The sequence below is a fragment of the Papilio polytes genome, unplaced genomic scaffold (genome assembly GCF_000836215.1).
Source record: "Papilio polytes unplaced genomic scaffold, Ppol_1.0 DF824382.1, whole genome shotgun sequence".
NCBI lineage: Eukaryota > Metazoa > Arthropoda > Insecta > Lepidoptera > Papilionidae > Papilio > Papilio polytes.
Window position 1 is genome coordinate 396,485 of NW_013524822.1, and position 24,501 is coordinate 420,985.

Here is a 24,501-nt window from a genome sequence, read left to right on the forward strand (position 1 = left end):
TGCGAGGCGCGACGCGACCGCGAACAAAAGTTAAATAATACTCGCCCTGAAGAAGGATCCCCGAAGGATCCGAAACTAGTCGGTGCCGTCATCGGAGGAAAAAAGCGTGAGTTGATCCTTTTTTAATTAATTTTCGCTTATAGTTGAATTGGCTACAAAACAATAGACAATCGCACAACAGTTGTGTGATAGTGTACTCAAAGTTGTTCGACCGCTCTAATACAGAGTTATAAATTACTTAGAGTTACTTGTAGGTATAGCAATGATATCATAATGTCTCACGTTTTGTGTGAATAAGTCTCCATATAAGTATTGTAGAACAAAGAACATTCCTTTATTAGTAGCATAGGAATAGAACTAAGAAGTTTGTTCATAGAATACTATTACACTATGTTGCAAAAAAATTGGGTAAACATTTTTTTCCATTTAAATATTAAAAATCGAAAACAGCAATTGCATTTTAATTGACTTCTCTAACTAAACCAATAAAAATCCATTCTTAATTAAAAATATACTAATGAAGTGCTAATTAACATTCACGTCGTACATTTAATTTAACCTTTTTGAAACAAATGAAGGCTTTTCTCTCGATCTTAATATCGTTAGTTCCTATTTAGATTTATCAAGAAGTTTTAAATTGATTTTCAACCCGTTTCGTCCATAATTACGTCAATGATCCGTCAATACGGGTTTATGATCACCGCAAAAGACTCATCAATCCATTTACTATAGTTCCCAGTAATCTTAATCACAAACTGCGCGAAGTGACGGCAGCTGTACATTCTTTAAGATACGTTTAACTGTCTGAGTGACCTATTCGTAGAGAAAAATGTCAAACGACTCGCGAACCTTCCATAAAGCGGCATCTGCCGCTGAAAGAAATAAGCCAGCTAAGCTGCTAAATGCAGCTGCACAACGCTAAATGTCAAGCCGTTTATGGTTAATTTACTGCCAAGGTTATTACGGAAATGTATAAAAATTTCTCGGTTCACCATAAGTAAATTGTTTGCAAAAATGTTTTTAAAAATAAAACCCTGTGACTTTTAAACAGCCAGTTTTAACTATAGTCGACAAATTGCCAGTATAAATTTGGTCAAAAATGACAAATTCCTATTTGGCTCTTTACTTTTAGTAAACTAGCTGTTACTCGCGACTTCATCCATGTGGAATTTAAAAAACATAGCCTATGTTACTCAGCGATAACGTGGCTTTCTAATGGTAAAAGATTTTTTTTAATCGGCACTGTAGTTTTTGAGTTATATCAATACATACAAAATAACAAATCTTTCTTCTTTATAATAGTATAAATATAGAAATTGTACAAAAATATAACATGATGTAAATCTATTACTTCTATTTTTTCAAATAAACATCTAACCGTAAGTGTTTTTATTTCGTTTTGTCGACTTGTAATGATAAACGTAGGCACGTGTGGACGATCACAGTGTTTTTATTTTAAAGTTATCGTCCATATGCCACGACGCGTGCTGGCCATTAGACGGGAACGTTGAAAGTGTAACCGAGTGTAACTCTGGTACACTTAGAAATTAACTCACATAAAACAAAGGTACTGAATAAGTAATTTTATTTTTTAAAAGAAAAGGTTTCTCTTGTTGTCATTACTCGGTATTTACTCGGAATAGTTTGGATCTATTTTTATTGTTCCACAATTTTTACTGTAAAACCTTCGACCACCGTTTTTCCATTTTTTACAAACTAGCTTAGCAAAGTAACTTTTTTTAATGACTAGTTGTTGCTAGAGGCTTCGTCCGCCTGGAATTAAAAATAATAAAAAATATAGCCTATGTTATTCAGTGAGAACATAGCTTTTTGACAGTAAAAGAATTTTTTTAATCAGTTCAGAATCTGGCCGAGAAGTTTTTGAGTTACATCAACGCATAAAAAACAAATCTTTTTCTTGATAATATTAGTATAACTACATATAAGTTATGTAATGTAAAATATGGACTTTTATATTTATCACTTTATAAAGTAATATTGAGTTATGTCGCATTAATAAAAAGATGTTCTTGAGTGTCGAGTATTCGTTATGTAAAAAACTTTCACTCGATACATTCCATTGGTACGGAAGTCCCAAGTATCGGGTATCGGGTGTAGTAACACTGTCTAGTGTGGACAGATGTTAGGGAATCGGTAGTGTAGCGGTAATGAGGGGAGATGCCTTATACAGGATGTTTGATTATAAAATTATTAATAAAAAATATTATGGGTATTAATTATTTATTAATATTGATACAAAATATCATTTGTAATTGAAATGTTCTTTTATAGTTTTCGAGTCGCAATTTTATTAGTATATGAAATTTTTAAAATAAATGTATTATTAAATACACAGTTTTAAAGATAGTCTGATTTATTTAAAGCTGATTTACTTTTAAAGGGATTGTATTAAAATATCTTAATAATTAAATACGAATTGTAATGATAATTTGAACAGTTGTCACATAAATGATTTCTGAACATTATAATGAAAGATAATGTGTAACTGAATTCCATCGTTTCTTATGCTAATTAATTTCTTACAACTCTTGCTGTGCTTATTCAAGTGCTGCGTTCTGGTTACGTAAATGTAGAGTCCATATGTCTCATAATTATTACGGACTTGTTTACAATAAGGATTTGTTTATTTTAATTCATCCGACGAAATTACAAGTCTTGAAAGATCCCAGCCCATGTAGTTCTACTTGATGGATCAACTAATTTTAGTTGTCCCGTATTTAAATCTTTTTATATATAGGACTATGTTAAAATAATTTTAGTTCACTTAAATATTTTTGTCCTGATTTTTTAATTTTCTTATATGGGCAACATATTTGTAACAATACCTAATAGCAATACAGGTATGTAAGTAGAACAAATAGTCTGCGGTTGACTTTAGACATCTGTATTATAAAACAATATCAATTATTAGAATCTTAAATAGGAAAAAAAATAAGGCAAAGCGAATACTGTCTTTTATATATTCATGAAAAATATCTTTACGTAAGATAAAACATCCTGTATACATTTCGTATTGCACAATAATAATTTGAAAGAGAGTTCAGGGGCGCTAAACCGGTGGGCCCTTATCGCGGGGTCGCCGCCGAGCTCGCAACACCTGGCCGTAACCATAGAGATCCAATCACTACAACGATGACACGACTCGCTTCAATGTGTGAATACTAACGGTTTATTTTCTTTGAATCTGTTTTAATAATTTATTAAATATTTTTCCATTTACTGTAGTATTTCAATTTCCAATAAATATTGTAGTAATTATTTTACATTAATTGCAGTTAAATAATTATCTTGAATATTATTAAAATACCAAATATTTTTCAATAAAAAGAATAATTACAGATTTTTGCATCGAACGTAAGTATTTAAATACAGTTTTTTCTAGTGCTACTGGAAATTTTCGAATGTATTCGATAACAATGTTTTTTTTTTTGTCACGGCTCGAGGCAAAGGGCGCGTGCCGTACTGCCAAACCGAGCGTGGCGTATGGCAGACGAGCAGATGACACGCGACCGTTACGCCAGCTGCATTCGAACCACATAACTGACGCGAACGCGATTCTGTCAATAATTGTAAAAAAAATGTTTGCGTCCTATATCCTTATAAATTATAATGCGTAACTATTACAAAAAAGTTACGTCCGTTGTTATTTTATAGCATCCGGAGTAAATTGTTTTGGCGCGCAATTTTTTGCCAACTCTGGATTTGATGGGAAATTCCTTTACTGACATGATTTTGCAATATTAAAAATAAAAATTTTTCTTTGTTTTCAATTCCAAATTCGATTTCCTTTTGAAATCACAGTAAGATAATAAAACAATCGAGTAATGTAAAGTATTTTCAAAATTATTTAACAATAAGTAGAATGCTTTTTTCAAGTATAATTAATTTTTGTAATAATTATGTAAAACACAGTAAGTTCGAGAAACATGGAAAAAAATATCGATTGTTGCCAATGAAGCGTATCTGAAAGTACCAGGCGTGCAGAAAGTAAAGGAAGTACACACAAGGGCGCGCCTATCTCCCACGAAGGTCAAAGACTTGTTGCGTTGATAACATTTGTAGGCTACTTGTGTTTATCATTTGGCCATACCTTATCTTTATGTTGTCCTGGTATTCGGTAGCTAAATATGTAAAATAAGTAACAGTAGATTACAACCATTTTTACAAGATGTGTTATTAAGTTTATTTGTTGCTGTAGAAATTTCATAATACACACAATTTAATTTAGCTGTCAATTTATGTTTTTATGTAGTTAATAAAACCACAGTTACTGTAATAAAATAATCGTAAATAGTAAAACATTTTCGTTATCCCGCAGCCCCTATAAAAGTAAAACGGACATACAAGCTTGAACACCTTTCTGTTTTTACAAACACATTCAACTATGTATTTGTGTAATTAAAAAAAATCGTGCTCTTATCTTATATTTAAACTAACGGTTGTCCACGACAGACAGACAGACAAAAAATGTAAATGCTATTTTCAGCAATGCATGTGCGAAAATCTTGAATTTTTCTTTTGATGTTACAAACAGACACTCCAATTTTATTATATGTATACATGGTTATTAATTAAAATTAGGGTTATTCTCAAAGATCTGAGTGTTTAGACCTTATCAAATTTACCCAGCTCCTTGTTAATGACTAATAATCTGCTTACCCTTGTTCATTAAAACAAAGCCGCAATAGCTCCATAATACGGGGTCAAGTTGTGCTAAATGTTGCTAATAGACCTGAACATACCGCGAATGTCTCACTGGTAATACCGTAAGTACAGTCAGCTGCAAAATAATGTATACATTTACGAAAATTAAGTTTGTATATTATTGGTTTAAAAAATACGTATCCAAGTATTCGTCAGTACATTATACATATTTAATCATTTTTGGAAGCATACGAATGTGCATGCAGATTTTTTAAACCGAAGCATTTTGTGTCGAAAGCTTTGTAAGTGTATACATATTTTTGTAGCTAACTGTACATTCACAAAACTACAAAAGCAATCATATTATTAAACAAAGTAGACTTATAAAAATTAAAAGTAAAAAATAAAATTATGTGAAATGTATTTGTAAAATTATACGTGAACTGTTATTTTGTGTTTTGTATAAATAAATAAATAAAATCATTTAATTATTATAAATTATTTAAAGAGATGTAAATATATTTTCGTTGTATTATTTAGATTTTATAAACGCACCAATCATAACCTAAAAAATATTATAAACAGCTTCTGTTTAGTACATCCGGTCAATTATGATAAAGATGGGTAATTCACACAATGACTAAGTTTAAAATTAGTTGTAACATGTTAACAATGTTAAATGTATTGACTCATACAACCGATGACCGAGATTGTGAATGATTAGTTCATTACTCTTATATTGTTATGAACTTAGAAAAAAAAAACCAACTAAAATAATTAACAAACATATGCAAAAATTTGTAATATCTTATTTTTAAAGTTAGTGTAAAATTTAGTACAATGCACTTTCAAATTTTTTTTTTGTAAAGTAAAATGAGGGGTGTCGAAATCAGTGTTTGTACCATGAATGGGTTTGCACTTACAATAAATTCTGCAACGGTTTTTAACATCTGCTTACTGTTGCTAAGTTATAATAATAATTGTATGTGAAGGTTGCTTGGACTTAGAAAAAGTATTTTTTCATACAAAAACATCTTTGGGAAATTACTACTCTTTGTCATCCATTGTTTTAATATAAAAGAGGATAATAGTTAATACTGTCCATTAATAAACAATGTTTACCGAAAAAAAAACAATTATGTCAGCTTAAAATTAAGATAGTCTCATATCTTGCTTTGCTCTTAGTTTTTGTCTTATTTAAACTTTTTCATATAAAATCCAAATTCCCATGACTGTTACACAAAAAGTTAGTTCTAAACAATAATCCAAATACTTTAGATTGAAGGTAATACAAACGGTCATGCTCAGCCGCACCTCTTATACTAAAGTCTTTATAATGACCTAAGACATTACGTCACTTGGATACCGATCATTAACACCCGTCGCCGCAAACATTCCCACGGATAATTCACTTAATACCTGATTGTCTCTTTGCAGGATGTCGAATTTTCAACGTACACGAAGCAAAGTATGGTGGGGTGACACACCGCCGAACATCGGAAGCCCAGTGGCGCCGCAACCGTGGAACCAAAACAATAGGAGAGAAGAACAAGACTGGGAACCTCAGCTACCGCATTGGATAGCTAACCAACCAGAACAGAGAAACAATAGCACAGATAATATAGCACCTAATAATGCCCAAATTAATCAATGGCCATTGCGTCATGGCAGTCCCGGTAGTCACAAAAGCCAGGACTCTGGCTTCTCAGACTCCGATAGCTCCCCACCGACTTTACAATACTATCCACCCGCAGATAATAGTAATTCCACAATAAAATCCACGAACAGCAGTGATTCCAACAACAATGAAAACGTTACAGTGAAACAAGCAATTGATTTACAAAACACAGAACATAGCAGAGATGTTGTTGACAATTCCTTATCGTCAAACAATGTCAGTATTGAAGCGCCGACTCCAAAGCCAAGATTACGAAGTAGCAGTGTTATACAAACGCCGTATGATTTACAAAAGTACTACGAAGTACACACAGACGAAGAACATATGGATCTGTTAAAGGACAATGACAAAGAAAACGATGGCGAACCGAAGTATCCAGCACCAACAAATATAAATAACAATTATGAGAAAGACAATTCGAAAAAAATGATCGACAAAACAATTGCACCGAAGTTAAATAAAGTAGAAAGTAAGAAAGTTAACAACGTTAATCCCATTACTAACAAACGTACAATCCAAAAAGATACCAAAGAAGTACCAAGTAGTAATATAAATATAATAAGTCCTTCGAAGAAATATCCAATTAAAAAGACATTCGTATCTAGTACTAACAGTGATAATTCTAATATTATTAAAGTAGCCAAAGTCAAGGACTTAGAAACCAGCAAGAACAAATCAGATGACAGTTTAGAATACATAAAATTGTCTCATGACAATGAAATTGCAGTAAACAATCAACCAAGAGTTCGTACACCAATCTCCAACGTGTCTTATGTACCAACGGAAAGAATAGCACCAATAAAACCTGAATACAAGAGAAGTAATTCAAACGAAGAACCCATTTGTACTACACCTAAATTCCAAAGAAATAGATTAAATCAATCCTTAAACTTTGAGGCTCAGAGACTTGATCAGCAAATTTTAGACATCCAAGGAGGTTATCATTCACTAGGTTACATTGATGAAGATGAACCTAAAGATATACAAAACCAAACAGAGCCAATGCACAAACCTACCAAAGCGTTATTAGGTAAAAATATTATGGACAGTCTTCACTTAAAACCGAATAAAAAACCAGGACCAAAAGCTAAACAGAGAATGGTTAAAGCTGAAAGGGCGAAGGATTTATTTAGATTATTTCCTACTAAGAAAGAAAAGCCTGGAGTAGTAGACAGTCACGCTGGTGGTGTTTTGAATGGTAGCAGAGTACCTTCTTTAGGTCTACCGAGATCTGCTGAACAAAATTCTTGGGTCATCGTTGGTCATCCTCAGAAAGAATTACTAATACCTAATTATACAGAAAGACTGGTTGCAACAGAAAGTGATATTAACTTAAAAGCAAAGGACAATGAAGAAGAAATTAACTACGTAAAAACAAGAAGGGTGACACCACCACCGCAGTTTAGAGACAAACAAAAAATACCTTATGATTCCGATACAAAATCGGATAAAGACCTAACGCATGACTCCAAAAGGGAGAAGTTAAAATATGAGATCGACTTCACAGATTTGCAATTAAACTTCGCTTGTACTTCAACACCAAAAATGATAGCACCGCAAGAATTTTTGAATAAACCTCAAACACCGAGAAGTACGAAAAATTGTAGAGTTAATTTGATAGGCGATTTCAATGGCGGGTAAGTTTTTTAAATATTACCTTTCACAAATTACTGGCAACTGAAAGCAAATCTAAAAACAACACAGTGACTGAAACACTCAGACCTATTTAATTCTTTTTTATATAAGTCGTTTAAAGTTACTCTAAGAGCGTACATCTTTTACTAAACTATCGAACGACTGTTTAGTCTCGCTTTGATTCCTATGAGTTAATTTGGAGGTCCGTACACTACTCAATTTTAGTTGTGCAACTAAACAGTTGAATTAGCTGCGAAATAATCGACAACTGCAAAACAGTTATTCTATAGTTTAGTCAAAGGTGTACGCCCGCTCTAAACCTTATTGTTGAAACAAATGCTATAATAAATAGTTAGTTCTATCCAGAAATAAATCACATTTAAATAACCACACTAGATTTTTTAATAACTAATCGACTTCCTTACAGATTGGTTTTAAACAATCAAAACGAGATACTATACAGAGAAAGAAGCATAGACCAGACAACATTAGAGCGGTTATGTGATCGTAAACCCGAACCTGTGCAGTACTGGCTGTGTGATCTGATCAGTTCCAATGAGAATGAATGTATGACGACATTGCAGAGCAAACCTTTAGGTACTGAGATGAAAGCATTGGTTTCTGCCAGTTCCGCTACTATTACTGGCAATATTAAAAAGGTGCAGACACACGGACAGATCATTGTACACCAGTATAGTGATGTTATAAGGTATGTAGTTACTAATTACCTGCTCTTATCCCTAAGGGTCGGCACAGTATGCTGCTCTTCCATACATATTTAACAGCCGTCATATCTGAATTTACTCCCTTAAGCATTCTCTTTCACGCAATCCTTCCATACTTTTTTCGGTCTTCTACCTTTATAGCCATCTAAATTCAATCTGAATACTTTCTTGGTGGTAACAAATCTTACCATTAAAGATTCTAATATGGGAATCAGTCTTTGGGGACTATATTCTATCCATGACTATTTTAGTTGTAGTAGTTTCTTTCGACTTACCAAAGTAATAGACTTTCAAAGCCACAAAATGAATACATTTTTATACTATAAAGTGGCAAAACGCATCGGCCATTCAATCTTACTAATATCATAACTACGAAAGTTATGGAAGGATGTTTGTTATAGTTTGCCGTTTAAACGACTGAACAGATATCGATCTAGCATAAATGTAGAGCATAGTCTGGAGGAATACATAGGCTACCTTCTTTTGTTTCTTTTAAAATCCACGCGGAAGGAGTCGCGATCGCGAGTTAGAGTATAAAGTTCTCAAGCTATCTGTTTTTTCCAGGCAAATAGAATCGGACAACACAGGAGAAGAACAAATATGTCTGCTTGTAGCTAACATTAATGAATTTGTGTTAGCTCATAGTATAACATTAAATACGAAGCCGCCCGGCGAAACACCTGACAGATGGGACAAGATCAAAGTATCGTTACAAATGTATCTACAGAAATTAATCGATATCGGTGAAGATGTCAAATTAGAATTGAACGAGAGTAATCCGCAATGGAATCTAGTACAGAAACATCTAGATACACTGATCGGTATCTTCTTAGAGACGACGAAAGCGGTGCTGGTTCAACAAATGAAGGTATTTTAATTTTAATGCAAGCGTTTAGTATTTTAGAGTTTCTAGCCTAAGCTGTTGAATGGATCTCGATGATTGTCATAGAAGAAGATAGTCTGGAAGAAGACATAGGCTACTTAGTTTTTTGTTTTAATCCCACTTGGATATAGTCTATAGAGTAAATAAATAAATTACCTTTGAGTAATAGCCTTAGTACCGTAAAAGTAAAATTTCAAATTCTTTCATCGTTGAAAGGCAGCGTTGTTTTGTGAGTAAAATAGTCTAAGTTTCTTCATTATTTTTTATATGTTATAAACTAAGCGACCAGTGGTTACACATAAATCCTGTGGGTTTCTGTACCGCTTATAACATTTCTTTATTGTACTTTTATATTTATGTTTTTGTCCAATAAATAAAAATTTGTAATTTGCGGCATCAAAAAATTACTAACATTTGAAAATTTGCTAAAACTTTAGTAGTTAAGGTTAAAAGATTTTAAAATCAAGTACCAATGATTAGAATAGCTTTAAATAAATAAAAGTTAAGGTAGCTACGGACGTAAAAATATGTATATACTAAAAAGAGGAAATATTTGTATTTTTGTATGTATTAAAATAACTCAAAAACTACTGGGCATATTTTAAAAATTGTTTCACCATTAGAAAGGTAATTTAACTGTAACATTGACTTTTATTAATTTTTATTTCCCTCGCACGAAGTCACAACAACTAGTCTATACTATTATATTAAATAAATCGGTTTATTTTAAAATTACACGATTACCAAAGTAAAATTTTGATCATTGTATTGAATAGAAGATTGATTGACGTCGGGAAAATGACGGATACGACAAAATCGTTTTCCCCGTCTCTCTAAATATGTAAATGTTAGAATGATGCGTGACTGCATCCTGTTTAGAAAGTAGAAATCAATCATTACGGCCTTTACTATGTCTGGTTTTCTAACATGTCTAGCTTATAAAAATATACTATGAATCGCCATTTATACCATTAAGTATATTTTATTGAATGTTACCATGTTTAAAATATTTATAAAAATTTAATATTGTTAATTTATTTGTAAAACATTTCTAAGCAAATTTCTCGAAGATATAAATCTCATAGTTTGTGGATATTATACAGAAATTTTATTAACAAATATTATGTAACTAGCTGTTCCCTTGAGATTTCAACAGCTTAACATTATTTTATTTTTTACATGTGTCAAATTGTCAATTGCAAATGTCAAAATGACAAGACATGACAAAACTTGGCAATCTTCCTTCCTGATGTTGGCAGCAACTTATGGTCTCTTTTCCACATTAGGGTTTTTATCCAAAATATTTACCCCCTAACTTTAATGGCCCGAAAATATCTAGCGTAAAGCGTGACGTAAGTGTAGGGCTTTTTATTAAAAAGAGAATTATTCAAAAATATGCTGTAATTGCTGACATCTTAGGCAACAAAGAAGTGTGTGTTTACGCTTTATTATAACAGTATAGATTACATGTAAATTATATCAATAAATTTTCCCCACGTTATCTAGTCACTACTCTAATAAAAATCATGAAATAACACGAATAATAAATGATATATTTAAAAATAAACAACGTTAGTATTGCCTAGATAAAGTTCAAAAGCTAGTCATTAACAATTCACATATTTAATTACTACATCATAATTTTAAAATTAATTTCTTTCAGACCTTAGTATCGATAATTGAAGAACCTCCATCAGATATGATATTGAAGAGTACACTGACATCTATCGGCCATCTTGCGATGTTAAGCGAGAATACAGAAAGTTCCTTACACGAGAAATGTTCAAAAATCATGAAGAGTATAACTGAATTACCTTTCGTGGAATGCGGAGTACCGAGAGCTCTGCTTACTGCTATTATTGAAAGCAATAAGAGTTCCATAAAGGCGTTGTCTTTACGCGCTCTAGCGACAGTATGTGTCACTGCTGAAGCCGTCAAACAATTTGAAGAGGTAATCATACTAATATTATAAATTCGAAAGTTTAGATGGATGGATGTTTGTTAGAGTTTGTAGCCAAAACTGCTGAAAGGATTTCGACGAAATTTGCCAAAGATATAGAATAGTATGGAAGCACACATAGGCTTATTATTACTACTTACTTTTTTTTTTATACCACGCCGACGAAGTCGAAATATTGTGAATGCGAGAGTTTAGATGGATGGATGGGTGTTTGTACAAGTTTGTAGCCCTAACAACTAAACGGATCTCGATAAAATTTTACATAGATATAGGCGATAGTTTAGAAGAACACATAGACTCACTTTCTTTCTTTTTAATTCCACGCGAAGAAATCGCGGGCGAAAACTAGTAATATTATGAAGGCGAAAGTTTAGATAGATGGATGGATGTTTGTTGGAGTTTGTAGCCTAAACTGCTAAACGGATCTGGATGAAATTTGCAAAAGATATAGGGGATAGACTGGAAGCCCACATAGGCTACTCGCTTTTATTATTTTTTTGATACCATGCAGATAAAGTCGCAGGCGAAAGCTAGACATTTTATACTTCTTACTTATATATACTAATATTATAAAGAGGAAAGTGTATTTTGTGTAATGAAATAACTCAAAAACTACTGAGACATTATTGATAATTCTTTCACCATTAAAAAGCTACGTTATCAGTTGTGTGTTTTAATTTCACGCGGACAGCGTCGCAGGCGAAACCTAGTCTTTTAATATTCCAATCAATTTCTTCTTTTCTATTTTTATTTTCACTTTTAAGACAAAGTATAGCTTGTAATAAACATAGTTTACATGTTTCTTGGATATCTAAAAAATCAATGAATCATTTGCGACCTTATTTTCGAACTATATTTTGCACCAGAAATCTGAATCGAAGTATCTTTATTTTTTTTAATTTCCAGGGTGGTGGTATAGAAATTCTATCAGATATCTTATCAGACAGATCGAACCCTGAGCCTCAGATGAGAGAAGCTATCACTGTGCTTACCCAGATCACCGCGCCCTGGCTGCGGGGACACTACGACCTCACACAACTGCATCTCTACCTGAATTCAATCGTTGATAATATTACTGGTGAGTTTATAAAATAATAAATTTTGAAACACTAACGGTCGGTTTCTAAGCTACGTTTAACCATTCGTTATTGTTTTTGATTCTTTAAATTCTTGAAATGTTTCCGAATTACGTAAATTAAGTTACGTTTGAAATCCAGTTTAAGTTAACTAACGAATCACTAGGTAATGATAAAATAAATTGAAACTTCGGAAACCCAGCATAAGAGGAATAGTAACTCCGAGGAAAATTAAAAATATTTTCATCAATTAATTGATTTGTATGTTTTTATTACAATTTTATACTTTTAAAGAAGAAAACAGATACCTTCTTTAAATAGAGGTTTCTGCTAAAACAGAAAAAGTTTTCAACCAAGTATTTAATCCAAAACTTTGCTAACTAGCGACATCTAGTGAGATTTTGTGACTATATATCGTTAATAAATATTAATGCCCTCTATCGTCATAAGTTTTAACGTGAAAAACTGTCGCTACTTCGTCTGCGTAAAATTAAAAAAATATAACAAAAATCAAGCCCAGTAGTTTTAGAGTTATTTCTATACATACAAAAATCTTCTCTTTCCTCTTTACATTAGAAAAATATAGCCTTTCTAATGGTGAAAATTTATTAAAATCCGCCCAGTAGATTTTACGTGAATCAAATACATACAAAAATACAAATCTTTAATATAGATTAAAGCTTAATAATTCTATATTTTTTCAGGTATACTCTCACGGACCGATTGTTGTCAACTTCTGTTACTATGTACTGCGTGTCTCGTCAATCTTGTCCGGGAATTAGAACTGGAGAAGAAGTCTGACGAAGTCAACTCTGACGAAATCAAGTCTGACATTGTTGATGTGTTCGCACGACATAGAACTATCGAGAAACTTTTAGATGCATTAAAACGAAGAGGACCGAACACATCTGTATTCCTACAGGTAAAAAAAAGTTATACATATGAAACATTTTTTTTAAATTTAATTTCCCCCTAAATTTAATAGCGTAAAAATATATAGCCTACACTGTGTCGTGTAGGGCTTTTCATTAAAAAAAATATTCCAAAACATAGTGTCATTTCTGACATCATAAATAACTAAGAATTGTGTGTTCACACTTTATTATATTAATATAGATAGATAGTTATAGATATTTAAGAATGCACCTATTCAAAAACATTTGTCATTTCAGGAGCAAACAGCGTCCCTAATCTCGTCACTGTCCCGCGTGTCACGCTGCGTGCTACCGCTGTCCCGCTCTGCGGCGGCGAGCGCCGCGCTCGTGTGGTTCGCACGCTCGTTGCCGTCACTCGCGCCCGCGCCGCGCGCCGCCGAGCTGCGCGCTCAGGCGAGACTGCACTGTCATGCTGCTGAAGCTATCGCCAGGTTGGTGTCACGCTGCGTACTACTGAATACTGTCACGTCAATCTCCATTATAATAAGGGCTACAATTACACTATAACAAAATATTGACATCTCTGTTTTTGTTATAACGCTGCGTGTTTCAATGTCTTGCCAATTTTATCTCCATTTCTTATAATAATCCTTTAATAATAATAATAATCCTTTATTATTTCACTTTAAAAATATACACATTTCATGAGAGCCTTGGCTCCTGCACTAGGTTCCCCTGTGCTGCAGGAGCCAATCCCTTTCCCCATTTGTGAAGAGCAATACATATTCATAAGTGTCTAAACATAAAATACAAATAAACACATTAAATTTACATATTATAAAAATGACGAATAATAATAAAATAAAAATAATAGGGGCTACAGTTAGACTATAACAAAATATTGCCATTTTTTTTCTCATCACGTTGCGTGTTACACTGTCATGTCACGTCAACTTTATTTCTTGTAATGGGTTTGACAGATAAGATCGTAAAAAAATATTGTAATCTCTTTTTCTTAACGACTAGATGTTGCTCGCGACTTCGCCTTTGTGAAATAAAAATTATAAAATAAATAAAGCCTATGATACTGATAACGTAGCTTTTTAGTAGTTTTTATGCAAAAATACATGATCATTGGTTTCGTTATTTTGGCGAATTTCGGTTGCTTGCTTCTCACCTATAGTTGCTCGCGACTTCGCTTACGCGAAATCAAAGACGGTTGCAAAGTTACTTACTGACAACGTAGTTTTTCAATGATGAAAGAATATAAATCTTCCCAGTAGTTTTTGAGTTATTAATGCAAAAGTACAAATCTTTTTTTACTTTTCATAATATTAGTATATATAAAAACATTCTTCTTTATATTGGTTAATAATTGTTTAAATTACATTTATTTCCAGATTAACGGTGATACCAGAAGTGGCACAACAGATGGTACAATTGGAATGCGTTCCTCATCTTATCCGTTTGGTTAGGATGCAAAGATCGCGCCCGCCTCTAGACACGAACCCGGACCAAACACTCATACATTGTCTTAAAGCGTTAAGAACACTATACAAACATCATCCAGAGGCTTTTGAGGATAAAAAAGACGTCGAAGAAATGATCAGACCACATTTAATGGAGTCTTTAATGTTATTTTCAGCAAAAAAAGAAAGTTACGTTTAATTTAAGAACGACTTCAATCTATAGTTGGTAAATGTCATGCAAATATCGAGTATTGTAATTGCAATACGTAAACAAAACATGAGAATTGAGTTTAATGACGTCACAGGTCATAGTAGTTTGGTCACTCATAAAAAATGAGTAAAACTGTCATTCACTTGGGTCTTGTGTTATGGTTTATTAGTTTTAACAGGGTCATGAAATTTGATATTGAAAATTAAAAGATTAATTTATCTTTTTAGGTTATAATGTTACATGTAATTTTGCTTCAATTTGAGGAATATATTGAAAAAATGTTTACATCTTAACATTTTTTCCCAGAAACTGACAACTCGATAAGGAGACATACACATGACAAATGAATTTATTTCATGCATTATTGTAACATTCCATTTAACGTTGGATTAAAATATTTCTAGAAAGTGAAAACCCTTTTTAAATATATTACTAAATACTCTTGTAAATAAAATAAAAATGGATTTTCGTAAGTCAATATTTATGATTTCTATTTTGTAAGATATCAGAGGCCATAAACAAATGTTAGCTAGTCCTCATATTTTACTTGGTTATTTTTAAGTTTAAAAATATATGTTTTCAAATAAAACTGATATTGTCAGAAATGAGGATATTCTTTGCATTTCTGCTCCAGTAATTATATTGTATTTTGAACAAAAAATTCGAAATATTTAGGTTATAATTGTAAAAACAAACTCAAGTTATTTTTATTTCATAGTATGATATTCGGACTTTTAAGCCAAAATAGAAAAGAAAACTCGTATTGTTTAGGTTATTTTTTCAAACTATAGACTCAGTATTGCCATGTTATAACATAAATGCTCATTGTAATTTAATCTGTGGTAGTTTTATACTATCAGAGTTTTATAATCAACACTTTATTAAGTTTTTATTAATAAAAACAAAAAGGCAATGAAATCTATTAAAATCTTGTTTCCTTTTTGTTATTAATGCAAACTATGATATAGTAAATACTATGAAAGCGTGGCTGCCCTAAACATACCTGGCGGCGTTCAGTGGCGGTCGACTTGAAGGCAATCGGGCTATCATGGTCTGAGACACAACGCAGAGCCCAAGACAGAGCGAGCTGGCGGCGTACTGTGGACGCCCTCTGTCCCACTTTGGGGACATAGGAATAGAAGAGAGAGAGAGAGAGAGAGAGAGAGAGAGAGATGATAGTGTTTTACTTGTATTTTATAATATTGATACCACCTCTACTTAATGTAACGAAAAGTATTGTGTATTTAAATGTATAGATATGATAAAATATGTTTAATTGTTAATTTTGTATATACAATAAAGTACTATACTCCAAAAAAATTTCTTTTATTTGTTGAACCTTCAATTACTCTCATTATTCCATTTTAGAAAACAGTTAAAACTTATCTCAAAAAACTTTAATGAGATTGAGAGGATATATCTGATACAAATATTTAGTTTAGACAACGAAAACAGACCTATTAGACATAAAAATCATAATTTTTATTAATTCACACAATTTTTAAATGGTTTTCCATTGACGTCACGATTTTTTGGAGGCTTTAAGGGGGGAGCAGAATGTATGTGAAAACTACTTTGAATAAGTCTCTATATTAGTGATAGCTGTCCTCTCTAGACCTAGCCTAGATTATCGTCTGATAGCTAGCATTAGCTACAAAAAAAGGTAAATAAAACAACTGCCAATTATATTAAAAATATATTTAGTAAACATTTAACCTTAAATTAATCATAAATCTACAAACATCAAGATGATTGTTTCACATGCTTCGAATGCATGATATCTACAGTAGTTTCATGACATTGTCTCAAATCCAAATCGTAGACGCCTAAACAAAATTTATTCTCGAGCGGTTTAAAAATATCTAAACCCCTGCCAATTTTTATTATCCAGCCAGAATCTAATCTGAAATGAGACAAACATATAATTTGAATATGATGTAAATAAATTGAAAATTCCAATAGGGAATATGCATGTGTTTTTTTTTTTCTTCTTTTAAACAATTATACTTGTTATAAAATAACCAGAAAAAAAAATGACGCGAAAATATTCAACCATTAAGCTAAAAATTAAGAAATAAAATTACGACCATTTTTGAGCGACTAAAACGCGACTGGAGTTATAAGACACGTGACGTCAAATGTCAAATTCCATTCATAATTCATAACATACGCTCAGATGTCACTTTGATGTAAAAAACAAAGTATCTTGCTTCTCAAGGTCAAAAAGTCAAAAATCGATTAATTTTTTTTATACCTGGTACAAATAAGTAGTAATTAATAATTCTATTTATTATTTTTTTTTATTTTAAAGTTAATTTTGATATCGTATTTACAGTAAAATACTTCAAGAGTGTATTTCTAAATAAACTAATGTAAATGAACTGTGTATTGACAACACAGCGGAGCCATATTACATAAGCCACTTGCTTCAACCAATAGTGTGCATTTTAGTACTAAAAAAGAGGATTTAAAAAAAAACACTTTTTAATAATTAAATTTTGCCACTAAATCACATTACATTTAAAAAAATCTTTGCAGGGCTGTTTTTATAGTAATAAAGTATACTTTAAAAAACTTTGTTACTTTAAATAACTTGTAAATTGGTGTCATATGCATATTGCCTATTGAACAAGGATATACTTAACAAGGGAGTGGATTCAGATATGATGGTTGCTAGAAATGTATGGAAGAGCAGCACATTTTGTCCCAACCCTCCATAAAGATAAGGGCAAGTTGATGAAATGTTCTGTTAAGCAAAGGTGACCATGATGTTCGGAAGCACACAAGATAAAATAAAGTAGCTTATTTATTTTATTTTGTGTACTTTACAAATAAAATTAAGAATGCAATCAAGACTAAAGCAGTAAATAATTACAAAACAATATAAGATTATTAGTTTTGAAGATTGATGATGCCGTCTGTACTGCCTTATATTAGTTGAACATATCAAACATTAGCTATTGCTCATGACTTCACCCATTTGTAATTAAAAAAAAACAATAAAAAATAAACTTTGCTACTCACTGATAACATAGTTTTGTAATGGCCAAGTAGTTTTTGAGTTATTTCAATACATAAAAAAATAGAAATCCTTTTTATTTGTAAACATAAATACTTACACAATCTGTCTGTCATGCAAAGTATCTGAATACTTTGCAAAAAATTGTATATTATATTTCATTAAATTGTTTCTTAATTCTTTAAAATATTTCATCTGTACATCCGCTGATTTGTTGTCTTTTGTTGTAACAAGTTCTATTTTTTTTAAATCACTGCAAGATGTTACAAGTAGCTCACAGAGTCTTAAGAAATTTTGACACTGTAACAAGTATTATTATTGAGTACTCATGCCTTAAAACCCAATGCCGATTAAATCTTCAAGACATTTATATAGATACTAGCTTGTCCGAGTGGTATTAGAAAACAGACGAACAATGTAAATAATTAAAAATCTATGTGTCCCTTGGGAACTGGGCAGTTTTTGGGGATGACTTATCCCATTTGTATTCCAGACTTTGTTTTATATCTGTGCCAAATTGCAATAAGATATGTTGAAACATTGCAGAATTATTGAGTAAACATTAAAATAAAAAATTAATGCAACCCTAACTATTTCCAGGATAAAAAGTAGCTTATGTGTTCTTCCAGACTATGCTCAACATCTGTGCTGAATTTCATGAAATCCGTTCAGCCGTTTAGGCTACAAACTTTAATAAACATCCATCCATCCATCCATCTAAACTTTCGGATTTATAATATTTAGTATGATTTAGAAAATTACTACACACCTGATGAAAATTTCTTATGTATGGATCTTCCACTATAACATATTGAACATCTTTATCAAGAAATCTACCAAAAAGTGTTTTATAACTATGACCAGTCGAATTATTTTTAATTTGAACTTGTTCATGAAATTTACCACTTTCTTTCTGCTTTGCAATCAACTTTTTAATATTTTCAGCTCTACCCATATAGTCTTCTACTCTTTCTTTTAAATATTTCTTTACATCATCGTCGCATTCTTCTGTAAATAAACAAGAGTTGTTAAGACACTATTAGTCTACGAACAGTCTTATGCTCGATATTAAAAAAGACTTTGTTTCAACATACCTTTCATTCTGTCTATTAAAATTTGTAAGCCTTCTTGGTAACATACTAGAGCCTCCGTATAACGTTTTTTCGTATCGAATTCTACGCCTCGCTTGAGGATATTTACAGCCATACTATCGACATTCATTTTTACCTAGCAAGGACAAATTACAAATGATCACATTAACTTTTATACTTCCATTATATACAAATAACAAATTACTGTCTTGAAACAACAAAATTTAACAAACAGCAATTAAAAATGAAGAATGAAAGATGATTAAAAAGAAACTTATTTTTATTTGTTATGATCGCGAAAAAGTTTTAACAGTACAGTACCAACAACAATCAACAATGGACGCTGGGGTTCCCATCTGTTATTTAGAATTTACATAATAATATTTTGCATAATGAAAACAGTAAATTGAACTGTAAACTACTTTAAAGAGTAAAAAAAATCTTAATCTCTATGTAGTGGTTTAGTCTAAGTCCATTACGTACAAGGGCTATTATGAAACTTTTTATGCAACAAACTTGCATTAAATCTTGTTAAAACTATTTTGTAGTAACACTGTGATCATAAATGTTCATGAGATAAATTCCCCGAGAAAAAGCATCATCATTTTATGTCATTAAGGTCAAAGGATTTACATACAGCCACAAAATCGTATTTTAATAATTTTCAGTCACTTAAATCTCCATAACTCGACTGAAGAGTACAGAAAATTTTTTTTTTATTATTTGGATCACAAAGTAACTGCAAGCTAATAAAATATCGGATTTTCACCTTAATAGACATAGAATATTACAATTGTATCTACATCGATAGGGAGGGGATAGAAAGACGTTGTTTTAATGATTTTTATCCTTTCATCTGTATTTATTATCTGTTTACATATTTTTGACATATTTTGCCGTTTGACAGTTCAGTAAATGTTGTGATTATGAAATCGTCGATAATTATTTAAAGTACCAGATTAGTCAGTAAAATAGTTTTAATATGTCGTCTCTTAAAGGTTGGAGATACACAGTCTTCATTGGGGGATTTGTTGGTTTTTTAGGACTTGCATTATATCCCATAGTTGTAAGTCCTATGTTGGATGCATCAGAATACAGTAGGTATATTTTAAAAACATTTGTCGATTTAAGAGAAAGTAAAAAAAGCAAACAACGTCGATTAAATTTTAAGGTTGTACAAAAACTGTAATTCGTTGCAGAAAAGATCCAGAAGGAAACGAGAAAAAATATCAGGATAGAAGATGTGCAACCGGGCAGTAAGTAGAATTCTCTCGTAGCGTTCAACATGCAGCCAGGTGTTAGGGCAGTTGATCACGCCCGCAATAGTATTTGTTTGATTTTTAAACTATAGCTGTCACATTTGAGCATAGTATTTATGTTGATTACCTTTACATTCTTTCCTTTTATTTTTTTTTAAATCTACAGTATTAAAAACTTATTTTTAATTTGTCCTGTACACTATTTCACCACCTTCCCTACCTTATCCTACTCATGTAGGTGAGGCAGATTAAATCCTCCAAATAACTATGAACTGTCATCTCATTCATCACTCCCTTCTTGATCATGTCACCTTTCATGCAATCCATCCATCTTCATAGGTCTACATCTACCAGTACCCCTCCATAAACACTTGTACACTAATTCATGTTTTATTTAATTATAGTTTGTTTTAAAACAAGTTTTTTTTCAGATATGAATGTGTGGTCAGATCCATTTGGCCGTAAGAAAGCTGACAGTGAATAAAGGATATTTGTTTATGTATATAGTGATAATTTTAAAAATTGTTGTTAATTTTAAAATAAAAAAGTTCCTTTAAAGATAATTTTTATTTATTACAATGGGTAATTTATTTCAGTATTTTGGGGTTATTTAAAAATGCATATTTGCTAATGATGGCTATAAAGGTAGAGGAGGACCGAAGAATGTGTGGACATATTGTGAGAGAGGATATACTTAAGAAAGGAGTGGATTCAGATGTGACGGCTGGTAGAGATATATGGAAGCAGCACAAACTGTAGCAACCCTCCGTTGAACACTATAATTAAAAATGCATTTAAATATAAAAGATTTTTATTGTGAAAATTGCAAATAAAATATATCGGTATATCTCCACACCCTAATGCCTATACAAAACAGTGGAGTCTTGTCACAATTTATATAAAAAATAATCTTAAATTTCGTATTTACATTTAATGTGTGCTTTGTAGCCGAAAATGTATATTCAAACGCAAGCAGACATATAGCTAAATCTATGTCAATATAAAAACTAGATGCAATTCATATTTACATAATAAACAAACATTATATTATTTATCTTCATAATGTAGATAATACAATACTTTCATACAGAAATCCTATTTTAATTCTCTCATTTCAAACATCTCACTAAAACTTTAACAAAAAATATATATCTTAAAATATAAGACACGAAAGTTTGACCTGTACTGAGAGTAATCAGACATTTTAAATTTACCTTTTACCAATTATATACTAAATATGAGCAAATGCATAATGGTACTTTAAATTTGTTTATAATTATAAAAAAAATATATTAAACTCACCCAATGAATAATTAAAATTGCACAATATTGCATTAATGATAAATATATAAAAATCTATATGAAACGCATTACATATGTACATTGCGCGTAATAATTTAAACTCCATACATCCGTTGCATTAACCCGTCATATATTTATAATTAAATGTAATTATCTAATGTACCTTATTTCTTCAATATTTTGAACAAAAGATTTTGACTACAAGTCTTTTAAGCCTACACATCATTTTAATTCACCGACTAGCACGAAAATTTTCGAGATAGTATTCGTAACTACTTTATGTATTTTCAAACAATTTCAAATACATAATCGAAAATTTTCGTGTTACCAGTTCCCATTTTTTTTCGTTAATCTAAACAGCAAACACTAGCGTTTATAAGCTCATATAAAAGGTAGCTTCTAAATTTAGCTTCGTTTTGTTTGATTTGATTTATGGCAATACAATTTTAGTACCGTTATTTTTAGGTATTATCCAGAATATTCAATTTTACATAATGCCCTAATTTGAACGACAATTTTCAATATTCTTAATAGATGTAAATTATAGCTGTTTAAAATGAACCTAGGAGTCCTAATACAAAAATTTGCGAGAAAAATGTATGAGATTTGTCAGCGTATTTCGATCCAAATTTTATCGATGACGTTACGGTTATTTTCCCACAGATTTTCGTGGTAGTCCCCTACCTTAAGATCTCAATGTGAAACAACAATATGTTTGACTGAAATTGACCGTTGTTAATTTAAAATTGGAATTTGTCAGTTTAATTCTAAAACATGTCGATTTCAAATTAGTCAAATGTCATACTGTAATTAATATTGCTTGTTATATTATTAAAAAAATTGTACAATTTATATAATTGGTTATAATCAAGTAAATAAAGTTACAAAAACAGCTTTCAATTTAAATCTAACTAAATTTAATCAATAATAACTATTTTATGAAATAAAAATAACCGAAACATTGACAACCGAATTACGGAATCTTAAAAACTTCGATAAACTTGGAATATAAAATGTAAGGAAATCTAAAATTAACTTATATTAGATATATGGTAATTTAAGGCCGGGAATACACGGGCTAGTAGTACACTTGCCAGCTTCTGGTTCAAGCATGCCAGTAGCTGGCATGGACTATTATTTTACTGGCATATGTATTTCCTCCTTAATATTAACTAAGATTTTAAAGTGTTATAAAGCCATTTATGTGCAAAAATTATTTTTTGTGGATTTTGCTACTACTCAAATATGAAAAAAAATAACCTTAAAGCGATAAAAAAGAAAATAAGTGTCAAGTGGGAAATAATTGCCCAATATTTAGGTTTAATAAAAAATCGATCTGAATGGGAATCGATATTATTATCGATGTCAGTGGATATGGCAACATTTGAATATATTCTTAAGTAATTATTGGCAGATTGCTTCAATTTTATTATATTTACAGTATAATTTTAAAATCTTAAATTATTATAATATGTTTGTGCATTGAGGTTATATTGTTAAAATAGGCGACCACTTTTTTTAGATTATTTATACAGATACATTTTCCAATTTTCACATTTCAAAATTTTATTATTAAAATAATCTTTGACCCTGCATTTATCTATGGCAACATTGCGCAGTAGCAAAATACCACAGATTATACATTCAGCACGATAAAAAAGATTCATCAAACGAGGCTTTTTGTTGAATTACAAATTTGTCGAATCATTTCTTACGCGATAACATTTCTTAGTACAAATTTTAAGTTATTTACGTTAAAATCAATGCAGGAATTCATCATCATCGCCCACCTGAAATGTAAAATATTCGAAAAATCAATAACTTTTTTTTATAATATAAGGAGTCTGGAAGAACACATAGGTCATTTAGTTTTTTTTAATTCCATGCGGCAGGAGTCGCGGGCGAAAGCCAGTATTATAATAATGAAAATATCTTACCTGCAAAAAATATTCAAAATCGTTTCGATGGCAGTTACCTTCGGCTGAAAATGTGAACTTGTGGAAAGTTCCATCTTCACATATCACTGGAATTGACAAGTAGTTTACGTTATTTTGATATTTATTGTACTTTTCTTACTAATCATAAAATATTAAGGCAAAAAGGTTATTTGTGGACATGTTACGTTGTTAATGTCTAGGGTTATGTATGCACAAGTTTGTTTATATGTGCACATGTCAGGATACATATCCTCATGCATATGTCAGAATATGTGCTAATGTTAGATTAAGTGCACTTGTTAGTTTATGTGAACATATTATTCTGTGTGCACATATTTTATGCGCATTTGTTATTTTATGTGTACATATTAGTTTATGTGCATATATTGTTTTATTATTCAAAAAAGTGACAAACAAGAAGCGACCGCTGCACCTAAAATGCTAAATAGACGAAGGATGAGATGCACATAAAGAGGAAATTTTCCCTTCCTATGCGTCTCCTCCACCGTCAAATCGACTTTCCCATCCAATCACTTCCTTAAAGTGCCACACTCATCAGACGAAACGCTAAATTACTTCCACTTGACGTCTGTCTTCTGTGTGGTCGTGGTATTGCACCGGGCGTCCCGACCTATTCGTGCGAAGATGTTAAAGGGGTCTCTACCACTGTTAAATTTATGAGCACATGTTAGTTTATTGCATATATATTATTCTAT

General features: G+C 31.4%; 4 protein-coding genes across 5 annotated transcripts in view; 2 read left to right on the plus strand and 2 right to left on the minus strand.

The window, feature by feature from the left end:
- Nucleotides 1-16,485, plus strand: part of LOC106111465 — a 35,239-nt gene extending 18,754 nt beyond the window's left edge. Inside the window, exons 3-10 of the mRNA XM_013293584.1 lie at nt 6,103-7,980; nt 8,406-8,687; nt 9,268-9,571; nt 11,250-11,537; nt 12,453-12,624; nt 13,327-13,544; nt 13,795-13,988; nt 14,898-16,485. Coding sequence (XP_013149038.1) covers nt 6,104-7,980; nt 8,406-8,687; nt 9,268-9,571; nt 11,250-11,537; nt 12,453-12,624; nt 13,327-13,544; nt 13,795-13,988; nt 14,898-15,165 — 3,603 coding nt within the window. The 5' untranslated portion in view covers nt 6,103 and the 3' untranslated portion in view covers nt 15,166-16,485. The remainder of the gene's footprint in view (nt 1-6,102; nt 7,981-8,405; nt 8,688-9,267; nt 9,572-11,249; nt 11,538-12,452; nt 12,625-13,326; nt 13,545-13,794; nt 13,989-14,897) is intronic.
- Nucleotides 16,486-16,860: 375 nt separating this feature from the next.
- Nucleotides 16,861-19,845, minus strand: LOC106111191 (MIT domain-containing protein 1-like). Of its 2 annotated transcripts, none has more exons than XM_013293211.1 (5): nt 19,771-19,845; nt 19,291-19,423; nt 18,966-19,204; nt 18,297-18,496; nt 16,861-17,080 (listed from the first exon to the last, which is right to left on the minus strand). In XM_013293211.1, the coding sequence occupies exons 1-5, from the start codon at nt 19,807-19,809 to the stop codon at nt 16,921-16,923; spliced, it is 771 nt and encodes a 256-aa protein (XP_013148665.1). In that variant the 5' UTR covers nt 19,810-19,845; the 3' UTR covers nt 16,861-16,920. The 2 variants fall into 2 exon arrangements, with proteins under 2 accessions (XP_013148665.1, XP_013148672.1); XM_013293218.1 differs by lacking the exon at nt 19,771-19,845 and adding an exon at nt 19,609-19,709.
- A 325-nt stretch (nt 19,846-20,170) lies between these two features.
- Nucleotides 20,171-21,062, plus strand: LOC106111442 (small integral membrane protein 20). The gene is made up of 3 exons (XM_013293542.1): nt 20,171-20,384; nt 20,487-20,543; nt 20,978-21,062. The coding sequence occupies exons 1-3, from the start codon at nt 20,270-20,272 to the stop codon at nt 21,028-21,030; spliced, it is 225 nt and encodes a 74-aa protein (XP_013148996.1). The 5' UTR covers nt 20,171-20,269; the 3' UTR covers nt 21,031-21,062.
- Nucleotides 21,063-21,339: 277 nt separating this feature from the next.
- LOC106111447 (WD repeat domain phosphoinositide-interacting protein 4-like) overlaps nt 21,340-24,501 on the minus strand; it is a 14,411-nt gene continuing 11,249 nt past the window's right edge. The window contains 2 exon segments of the mRNA XM_013293555.1: nt 21,340-23,638; nt 23,786-23,871. Coding sequence (XP_013149009.1) covers nt 23,609-23,638; nt 23,786-23,871 — 116 coding nt within the window. The 3' untranslated portion in view covers nt 21,340-23,608.